This window comes from Prenolepis imparis, unplaced genomic scaffold (genome assembly GCF_030444845.1).
Source record: "Prenolepis imparis isolate NDT839.2.m4 unplaced genomic scaffold, iyPreImpa1.0 SCAF_8, whole genome shotgun sequence".
NCBI classification, from domain to species: Eukaryota; Metazoa; Arthropoda; class Insecta; order Hymenoptera; family Formicidae; genus Prenolepis; species Prenolepis imparis.
This window is the reverse complement of record NW_028141166.1, coordinates 6,751,812-6,762,377: the sequence shown is the minus strand read 5'-3', so window position 1 is coordinate 6,762,377 and position 10,566 is coordinate 6,751,812. Positions and strand designations below refer to the sequence as shown.

General features: G+C 33.3%; 4 protein-coding genes across 6 annotated transcripts; 2 read left to right on the top strand and 2 right to left on the bottom strand.

Moving 5' to 3' along the window:
* Positions 1-69: 69 nt before the first annotated feature.
* LOC145940054 (TBC1 domain family member 13) lies at positions 70-3,767 on the bottom strand. The gene is made up of 10 exons (XM_083044869.1): positions 3,526-3,767; positions 3,376-3,449; positions 3,161-3,289; positions 2,906-3,062; positions 2,657-2,813; positions 2,135-2,333; positions 1,858-2,059; positions 1,653-1,775; positions 1,500-1,557; positions 70-1,429 (listed from the first exon to the last, which is right to left on the bottom strand). Exons 1-10 carry the CDS (start codon positions 3,543-3,545, stop codon positions 1,361-1,363), a joined length of 1,188 nt encoding a protein of 395 aa, XP_082900995.1. The 5' UTR covers positions 3,546-3,767; the 3' UTR covers positions 70-1,360.
* Positions 3,768-4,051: 284 nt separating this feature from the next.
* On the top strand, positions 4,052-6,354 carry Pez (protein tyrosine phosphatase non-receptor pez). 2 transcript variants are annotated; one of them, XM_083044867.1, is made up of 7 exons: positions 4,052-4,190; positions 4,466-4,834; positions 4,910-5,078; positions 5,159-5,320; positions 5,396-5,508; positions 5,601-5,799; positions 5,872-6,354. In XM_083044867.1, the coding sequence occupies exons 2-7, from the start codon at positions 4,485-4,487 to the stop codon at positions 6,193-6,195; spliced, it is 1,317 nt and encodes a 438-aa protein (XP_082900993.1). In that variant the 5' UTR covers positions 4,052-4,190; positions 4,466-4,484; the 3' UTR covers positions 6,196-6,354. The 2 variants fall into 2 exon arrangements, with proteins under 2 accessions (XP_082900993.1, XP_082900994.1); XM_083044868.1 differs by lacking the exon at positions 4,052-4,190 and adding an exon at positions 4,201-4,248.
* Uros1 (Uroporphyrinogen III synthase 1) lies at positions 6,313-7,743 on the bottom strand. 2 transcript variants are annotated; one of them, XM_083044872.1, is made up of 4 exons: positions 7,679-7,743; positions 7,455-7,561; positions 7,046-7,273; positions 6,313-6,963 (listed from the first exon to the last, which is right to left on the bottom strand). In XM_083044872.1, exons 3-4 carry the CDS (start codon positions 7,230-7,232, stop codon positions 6,350-6,352), a joined length of 801 nt encoding a protein of 266 aa, XP_082900998.1. In that variant the 5' UTR covers positions 7,233-7,273; positions 7,455-7,561; positions 7,679-7,743; the 3' UTR covers positions 6,313-6,349. The 2 variants fall into 2 exon arrangements, with proteins under 2 accessions (XP_082900998.1, XP_082900999.1); XM_083044873.1 differs by having other exon boundaries at positions 7,455-7,556; positions 7,679-7,717.
* A 38-nt stretch (positions 7,744-7,781) lies between these two features.
* Positions 7,782-9,327, top strand: Rpl17 (ribosomal protein L17). The gene is made up of 5 exons (XM_083044875.1): positions 7,782-7,905; positions 8,138-8,224; positions 8,317-8,476; positions 8,866-9,036; positions 9,123-9,327. Exons 2-5 carry the CDS (start codon positions 8,144-8,146, stop codon positions 9,266-9,268), a joined length of 558 nt encoding a protein of 185 aa, XP_082901001.1. The 5' UTR covers positions 7,782-7,905; positions 8,138-8,143; the 3' UTR covers positions 9,269-9,327.
* The last annotated feature ends 1,239 nt before the right edge of the window (positions 9,328-10,566 follow it).

The window sequence follows — 10,566 nt, the reverse complement described above, 5'->3', positions numbered from 1 at the left end:
TATAATTTTCTACGCTATTTATATGCAGAAATATTATTTAGCGCTATTTTTGATTTTGCTATATTTTTAATTTCGCTATATAACAAAGTATATGGTTCTCTCTTAACTGTACGTATATATCTAATTTTTTTTCCAGTCCGTCATTCTTTGATAACAATTTCAGCGTACGTCTCTATTGCATTATCGCGATAGAAATGTGCCCGAGCAGCTTCGGCGCATGAATAACTGAAACGTTTCCTGATTAATATTCCCGCCGTCGTTCGGGTCAATCATTCTACTCTGTGCAAAGTGAGACGAGATGAAATAAAATCCAGAAATTCGGTTTATTCTGCTCGGGAACGCGCGCGGCGGCTTTATTAATCCAATAATGATCAAGCGCGCGCGCGCATTCCCTCTTCGCGAATAAAATGAAGAATATCGCATATTTGATTTCCCATCCTTCTAGAAGGATATCCGAGTGTCGCGTCGTCGATCATTTGCACAGTAATTTAATTGCGCAGAGATACGTACGTAGGACGGAATATGATAGAAGAAACATGTCCCGACACATGTCCGAAGGAAAACTAATAACATTTCCATTTATTTTATAAACGTAATTCGAAGACGATGCATTTTTTTATTATAAAAATAAGATTATAAAATTTAATATGTATCTTCGCGCTTAAATGTACTGTGTAATTTAATATTATGGCGCGTACAAATACTATACTAATCTACTGTACTTGTGAGATACGATTATTGCAAAATTCATGTCGAGTGGGATAATCGGGGAAATCTTATATATCAGATTCCCTCTTCGACTTAATCAAAATCTTATCATTACTTACGAAACGATTATACATTATCGATTGTATAAATTTATCTCTTAAAGTCTTCAGCCGTCTCTTTACTCTCTAATGTATAACGTTATGTATGTACAAAACCACCATTTTGAATGTATCAAAAGTTTGACATGTGGCACTAAAAATGCTGCTTTTTTTAGATCAATATTCAATGAGCGTGAGCCGATATTACGCGTGTCATATGTACAGCTATGTTAACTATTTCATAACATAAATGCCAAATTGTATCTTTTATCGAGCTATCGGCAATCTTTATATACATGATTATATATTATATTTCAATTGATATTTTGATTGCAACTCTCCTCTAAAATAATTCATGATGATATATAAATTTATGTGTGCTTGATTGCAACTCTCCTCTAAAATAATTCAGGATGATATATAAATTTATGTGTGCTTTACGATATATCGCGCACAGCACAGAAAGAGGAGAGGCAAAGATCAGAATATTCGACATGTCGAAAAATCACCGCAGCTTATTTATGACTTAATCAAATGAATAATCATTACAAAAACTATAAAGTTTTGCCCGCCAAAGCAGCCGCTTTAGAGAGCACGATTTGGATGTCCATCGATGGAAAATTCTAGATATATAGAATATATTATTTTTTATATATTGTCCTATATAATAATATAAAAATGCACCATTCTTACCTGTAACAGTTTAACATTTGCAGCAAAATCGCCAGCCAGTAACTGGTCCCTTAATAATCTAAAAAAAAAAGAAAAGATTTTTTTATAAATATATGCATATTGAAGAATGACAAAAATTATTGCTATAAATACGATAAAATTTTTTTGACTTACAGAATCATGGCACAGCAGATATGTATGAGAAAACTAAATCTATTCTCATCAGCAAACAAGGAATCCCATATCCTCATGACATCCGGTAGAGGAAATTCTTGCGAAAGAAGAAGCGTCAGCCATCTTGTTCCAAACAGAAAAATAACACAATGAGACTAATAAAATAAAAGCGAGTAAATAAGATAAAATCATCAATATACAATACCTAAAGCTGTAATATTGCGGACATAATTCTTGTTGATGCAGACGCAACCAAACGTCGGGATCATTGGCTCTAACTTGATTCGTCAATTTACTCATCATTGAATTAATTCCAAATTCAGCTTCATCCAACGTCTTTATAAAGAAATCACGTATTTCGGCCATTAGATTGGTAAAACAGAAGAAAGTGTCTGCTTCAGCGTGTTCTGTAAAGCGAAAAACACTCGTTATCATCAGCAAATGTTGTTTTTAGGCAATGTTCTTGTTATTGATATACATACTTCTCCATGTTGGATCTGGATCACAAGCAAATGCGTGATATATAGGTCCCACTATTTCATTCATACCTTGCACATAACCTTGGCCAGGATTCAACTTGGCGTATAAAAAGAGTATTCTCTCTAAAACTTCCCAATGTGCTTCACCGCCTTCAGCCAATGGCGCATAATCTTCTGCAGCCTTTCTGACAGAGACTGCTATCTAATAGATAAAGTATAATATAGTATGATAACAAATGAGCCATATCTACAGGATGTTATGGAACTACCTCATTGATACACTCTGTGTACAACGTCTTTACAAGAGATACAAAAATATAATAAAAAGGGTTTTTTTTCTGAGACTGCTATTTTCTTATTTCTGAGAATATATTTTAGTAGAACATATATATTATACTCCATTTGTATCATTTATAATACCTGCTGTTTTCCATTCATTAATGTAAAGGCAAGCAAAAATAGAGTCTATTAATAAATTTAATAAAAAGTCGGCGATGGAAACTTTAATTGTTCATAGTTTGTTACCTTGGTCACTCCTAATCCTTTTCTCTCAACATTTGCGCTTTTCAGTACAGTATGTTGAACTCTATTGTGTAAACGTTGCTGACCATTAGCACTGACTATTTTTTGACACGGATAATCAGTACCTTGTTGAAAAAATGATATGTCTGGACATAACCGTCTGTAAAAAAATATAATTTGTCATTAATCTTTCAGTGTTTTTAATAAAACTGCTTTTTATATACACACATAGTCATATAACTCAATATTCACCTAACATCTTTATCAATCTGGAGGAGAACTTCGTTATCTTTAAAGTACATTTGCCATTTACTGTCTGGATTTAAGTTGAGAGGATGATCGTGTAACGTCACATCAACTCTCTCTTTGTCATCCGCATTAGATTCTCCTGGCATAACAATGAGATCTTCTGCAGAGGCGAAGCAAATATAAAATTATTATGTATGAGTTTCAAGCATTTTGTAAATTATATTTTCATCCTGTACAAGCATCATTTCTTTCCCCTACCAACGAAGGTGTTATACAACTCCCTCTTGCGCTTCAGAGTCTCCAGCCAACTGGACCTCTTCGGTGGCAAGTAATTCAGCAATAACTTCCAACACAGAGGCCTTAAGCCACCAGGCTCGTCAGGTATGCCTACAATCGGATTAAAAAAGATGAGATTATTAGAGAAAGCTCGCATATAAAATATCACAATAGACAGATATTGTAATCATACGTACCATGGAAGCATATTTTGCCAAGACTGACGGTATCTATTTCGTCTGCGTTAAGAACATCGTCGAATTCGCTCAATCTGCAAAATATATATCCCTCTCTCGTTAGGGAAATGCGGATACGGACTTTATTAAATCTATTTTGCGACGTCTCACCTCTTTCGCAGAATACTCATTTTCCTCGCGCGCGAAGAACGTGCAGGAACATGTGACACAAAGTTGGGGAGAGTCTCTGTTCGCGGATTCACTGTCCCTTATCGGCATTCGGTAGGCGTGTACGGCAGATATCCGTCTTTCTCATTATTGATAGCGGATTGTCATCGCTTTTCCGAATTCGCCCCGACAGCAACGGCCAACCAGCTGTTTCACACGATGGTCACTGACATTAGCTGACATTACTCCGACAGAGCGAGAGAGAGAGTATCGATATATACCTTTCTCTTCATTTCTCGATATCTCGGCACCGATACTCATTCATTCGATGCAAGCTTTCTCACCGTGTTCACTGTTTACTTGTTTGCACAGAATGAACGACAGAAGCAAATAAAGCTCTTATTTTATTAATAAATGAAATAATAAAGAATATAGATATATCGGCGTATAAAGTTGTGCATCTACGTGAAAAAAATACCACGATTTTGTACCTCGAAAGGAAAATTCCATGTCCACAAACTGATATTGACAGATAGCGAAGTGTCAAATAATAGAGCTGTCAAAATACACATGTTTATCTTATATACATATGACGCTCGTCGAATATATTAGGCATATCTGATGCTTACACAGGACAGTGATGAGTGTACGATATTTTAAGACACTGGGTGAGTTCGCGTATATACGTACACAACGAAAAAAATTCGCTCCGAATTTCTTGCTATTGTTATTTGAACAGCTTTATATACATTATTAATTTATTATTATGATGTTTTACTATAAATTGAGCCTATATAATTTTTCTTTTCGTTGCGTAATATATAGTAACATCTAATATATAAATATCAAAATTTATCTTAACCTCCAGTTGGCATTAATACACTTATTTTAGGCTTCTTAAATCTTAAATCGTTCGTATAACATGTGTTTATATATTTTTCAGTTATTTTGCAACTGTAAACATGCCATTCAAGTTCCATTTGAAAAAGAGCAGGCAATACAATGTTGTGTCCAAGAATCAGTATGTGATCTGTGTTGAATTGTTAGACGCTACTTCTATCGAATGCACACTCAGTATTAACAGTGTCGGTCAAGAATGTCTGAACAACGTGACACAGCGTTTAGGATTGGGACAACCGGAATTTTTTGGCTTACGTTACATTTACTGTCACGGCAGCCCAGCGTTGCGCTGGGTGGATATGGATAAACCTTTAAAAAGGCAACTTGAAAAGGATGCCAAGAACTTTACGCTTTATCTAAGAGTCATGTACTATGTCACGGATGTACAATATATTCAAGATGAAATGACAAGGTATTTATCAGCTTCTCAAGCTATGTAAATCTCTAAATGAGTATAATTTTAAATGATTTTCTTTCTTTTTTTTAGATATCATTATTATCTTCAATTGAAGAGTGATATATTAGAAGACAGAATACATTGTAATCCTCGACAAGCTTGTCTATTAGCAAGCTATTCTATGCAAGCCGAGTTTGGAAATTACAGTCCAGAGAGACATACAGTCGAATGTCTCCAGCACTGCACTTTCTTTCCAAATGTAACATTAAATTTTCATGGCTGAAGATTTTCTCCTAGCATAAATTTCATACACTTTACATACTGTATTTCTATATTCAGGATATGATTAAGATTGATTCAGGTGGACAAGACTCTCTCTTACATACAGCGATATATCAGTACAAGAGTCATACCGACGTTACACAAGCTAACGCAGAGGAGCTGTATATCTCAATTGTAATGCAGCTGGAAGGATATGGCAATGAAACATTTACTGCCAAAGTAAAAATACTGTGACACATTTTCTCTCAATTACTCTAGCTTTTGTTTTTTCAACTACAAAAAAATATATTTCAGGATAACAGTAACAATAAAGTTATTCTTGGAATTTCCATCAATGGGATTATGGTGGTGTATCCTAGTACGCAACCTAGTGCACAACCTAGTACAGAAACAACGCAATTTTACAGGTTAATTTACCTCTGTATACATGGCTTTATAGATACATGCTGAAAATTATATTAGATAATTGCAACATATTAGGTAATTTTATATCTTGCAGATGGAGAGACATCAGTAATGTCATAAATCATAAGAAAACGTTTCGAATAGAATGCCAATTGGAGGGCGAGGAGGCGAAGCAATTTGTATTTACTGAATCGCGTAACGCGAAATATATATGGAGATTGTGTATAGCTCAGCACACATTTTACATGTATTGTCAGGAGCATCGTCCTCTAGAAAGATCCAATGGCTACTTTGTACGTAAATGGGCACTTGTCTATACAATGCATCAGTTTAATCGTATGATTAAAGACAATATATCTTTTCAGGATAATGATACGAACGATTCGAGCGAGCAAACAGTATCCGTGAATCTGGATAATCGGGCCGCGGACAGTCATATGCGGTGGACAAGTTACAACGATCTTTCGACATCACCGTATCCTGTCGTATCCGTTTCGTCGACGGATATAAATACTTTACGTGCATTATTACCATCGTACAGACCGGCGCCCGATTACGAAACGGCGATTCAAATGAAATACAATAATGGGGGAAACCCTCCTCAGCCTTATTATGCGAATCAATCTGCGATAGTTGGTTCGGATATTTCGTGCCTTCTTGGTAATGTTGTAAATCGTAACAGATATTGAATTTAACGAGATACGAAATAATTTTTGACGATCGTTAAAACGTTCTATCCATCTATCTGCATCTATTCTACTGTTTATATAAATGGACAATGATGTATAAAAAAAAATATTCAATATATTAAGAGATTATTAGAAATAAATATAATTATTATTGTCAAAGGCTTTCGATTAAATTTTCCCTATGTTCAGTAGTCGTGATCGCATGCATCAAAGCTTCTGGTTCCGGTTTATCTGCAGTGGTGTATACATCGAAACCAGAATTAATTAATGCATGTTTTGTCACAGGACCTATCGCTACCGCCCTTATATCTTTTATATTATAAGAATTTCTTTTAAGTTGTGTTGTAATGTGTTCTACTGTGGATGGACTAAAAAAAACAAATATGCTGGGAGATTTTCTAAGTATTTTTGATAAATTTTGCTCTAACAACTCACTTGCCAATGTTCTGTAAGCCACAATCTTTTGTATCGTAACTCCATTATCGTTAAGAACACACGCTACAGTTTCTCGTGCAATCTCGCTGCATGGATACAATAATGGTTTTGAACCTTTTTTTATATCAAGAATAATTCTTTCAGCCAGTCTCTTTGAATTACCAGACTCACTACCGATACAATGTTGTAAGTTGAGTCGATTTCTCGCTAGAGAATCAGTTGCAGGTCCTACGCAATATGCTGGTGTCTGTTGCCAATGATGCAGAATATTTGCGTCTTCTTTTACTGCCAGCGAAAGAGCTTCAACTGCACGAGGACTAGTTAATATTAGACCTGCAATATAAATTTACGAAATATAGAAAATGTATAATTTTAATCATATATACCAAAGATAATATATACAACTAATATATACCACTATATTTATCCACTGTTGACAGACAAGCTTGCAATTCTGAAATATTCACAAATTCGAATCGCAAAGTTTGTAAACATTCGCAAGTATAACCAGCAGATTCCAATGTCTTTATATACATTTCCTGTTTGTCACTCATTTCAGACAATCCATTACATAACACCACTATTTTATTATTCCGGAGCATTTTACGAACAGAAACGTACCATGAGTCTTCCAATTAAAATTCTGAAATGAAAGAATAATATACATATATATTATAATGTAATTGATATCAGTGTATATATAGATATCTAAACATTTATAGATCTCTTGAAACTTCCGCAAACCTCAAATGTGACCAAATATATTTTAAATTTATCTAAAAATATAAGCTCACTTTCTTATCAAAAAGAACATTTTATCTTACCTCTAAAAATTCGCGCTCCGCCAGAATAATTAATTCCATCCAAATAAAAATATATGTGAGCATCTGGTTCCAAAATAGATTGTCAGTAACGTCAAATGTCAACTGAACTGAAAGGCCGATAAGAAAAGAAATCAATTTATATATATATATATATATATATATATACGTTCATTCATATATTATATAACATAACTGTTTACTAATTAATAAAATATTAAAATTACCATTAATTAAAATGAAACATAAGAAATTTCTATCTTTGCTTGTTATTGTCTTGATTGATCACGTCGATCTCATTCTAATCGATAATCGCTATCGACTTAATCCAATCGATCTTTGCGATCGCAGAGTACCAACTTGAGAGACAAATTTTTAGTTGGTACTCCTGGAAGACAGGAAGTCGCCAGCCTTCGGATCGCGAGCTTTCCCTTCAAAATCGTGGTGTCAAGAGGTACGTATCGCCTTACGATGTCACGTTTTTCGAATCTGTCGGCATCTGGCTCGGCGTCGAAATATGTATCCTGGGAGAGATGATTTCTCGAATGGAAAATTCCGAGCTACAATTTGGACGCGATATATGTCGAAACGCGAAAATCGCGAGAGAGATTCTACGGCGTGACGCGACCGTCATATTTCAGGTCGCGGAGAACAGCAGCCTGATCTATCTTTATCTGTGATTTCAGGACGCAATGGGTCGTTATTCTCACGAACCGGTCAACCAGACCAAGTCCTGCAAGGCACGCGGCTCCAATCTTCGCGTACATTTCAAGGTAAATGTTTCCTCTTGATCAAAGAAACATAACCTCTCGCAAGAGAGAGTTTGATGTTTACAGTAGGTATTTCTTGTCCCTTGTTGTTGCAGAACACTCATGAGACGGCACGTGCTATCAAAAGTATGGCTCTGCGGAGGGCGCAGAAATACTTGAAGAACGTCACGGATCATAAGGAGTGTGTTCCTTTCCGTAGGTTCAACGGTGGTGTCGGCAGATGTGCCCAAGCCAAACAATTTGGCACTACGCAAGGCACGTATAGGTTCTTCGTGTACTATTGTTAAATCAACGTGTAAGATTAATCAAATCCTTGCGAGCTAATTTAATTTTAAACTAAAATCTATTTACAAAAACTGGTATGAAAAGAGCTAATAAGAACTAGGCACAGCAAACTTGCTCTTAAATTCTTTTCTAATTATTTTAGTAATAAATAGATTATTATTTTAATAATAAATAAAATAATTAGAGATAAATGTAAAAACAAAATTATTTTGTTTGTCCAAAACAATTGGAGAGGAACTTAAAATCAAGTTTGTTGCGCTCAATATCTGCATCTAGCTCTTATTAATTCTTTTCATAGCCTTTTATATTTATATATCAGAGCCTTTTTAATTTATTATTTTAAATTTATATTATTTTAGGTCGCTGGCCTAAAAAGTCTGCAGAGTTTCTGCTGCAACTTCTGAAAAATGCAGAGAGCAATGCAGATTATAAGGGACTTGATGTAGATCGTCTTGTAGTTGAGCATATTCAGGTTAATCATGCTCCTTGCCTTCGCAGAAGGACATACAGAGCTCATGGTCGTATAAATCGTAAGTACATTATATAGATAAAAGAATTTGATTCTTTAAAAATTTCACAGAAATGCATATTATTATGATTTGTAATATTTTTATAGCTTACATGAGCTCGCCTTGTCATATTGAAGTAATATTGACTGAAAAGGAGGATGTTGTTGCGAAAGCCACAGAAGAGGAGCCATCAAAAAAGAAACTTAGCAAGAAAAAGCTTGCTAGACAAAAAGAGAAAATGATGAGAGAATAATTTCATACTTTATGTGGACATGTTAACTGTATCGGAAAAAATGAAGATGTTACTTCATACTTTGTCTTTTTATTTACTTCCTATTCTAAAAATCAACATGCTCAACATGGATTTAATTGTACTGTACGTATGTATCTGCTATAGCTTTCAGTTAATGATATAAGAAAAGAAAAAGTATATATATAAAAAGCATATATATGCCTCAAAATATATCTCTTTAAATTTTCTCTTATGCTCGCTTTTATATACAGAATTATGCGCGATTCCATTTTAAAATCAATGGACTATTTTATTCTCAATTTAGCGTCAATATCTCATAAATGATTAATTTAACGCTGCTATATTTTTTCGCGTATATATATGTATATTTATTACACCATTATTTTATGTCACCATTTTGCATTTAACTTTTTAATTTATGATGTCAAAATTAATTAATATTGCTTATTATTTATTGTTATATGTATTGATTGATAGTGTTTTTATTAACTTATGTTACTTTCATTGATCTACACTACTTTCATTGACCTATACCACTTATATTGATTACATCATTATTTTATATCACTGTTTTGCATTTAATCCCTTAATTATAATGTTTCAAATTAATTAATTTTGCTTATTTATTATTATAAATATTAACTTTTAATATTTTATTGATTTATACTACTTTTATTGACCTATACTACTTACATTTACTACATTATTTTATGTCACCGTTTTACATTTAACTTTTTAATTTATGTACACATTTATATATATATATACATTTATGTACACATTTATATTTTTATTGCATTTGTATTTAGATTATTTTAAGCATATCAATCATATTATTTCCAAAATCATCTTGTTAAAAACTTTATAATTATATATAGAATGTTCTATAACTTAATTGCGCAAACTTTTACTTTTTCGAAAAAAAATTATATAATTATTCTTTACATTATTTTTTAATTATTTTAATTATTATTCTTATTTTTATCTGTTTAAATAATGCATAAAATATATAAAATAATAATAATGTAAAAATATATAACAAATAATATAAAGTAATAATGTAAAAAAAAAAAATATATATGTATAACTATAGAACAGACTGCACTATCTTTGCAGTAATATGTGTCATTTATGTCCGAAAAATCGTCTGAGTTAATAGGGGAATATAATTTGCAAAGAGGTAGTGTCGATAGTGCAGTAATAAATATATTCGAAAAATCATCCGCGTTAATAGGAGAATATAATTTGCAAAGAGGTGGTGTCGATAGTGCGGCAATAAATGTATTTTAATATGTCCG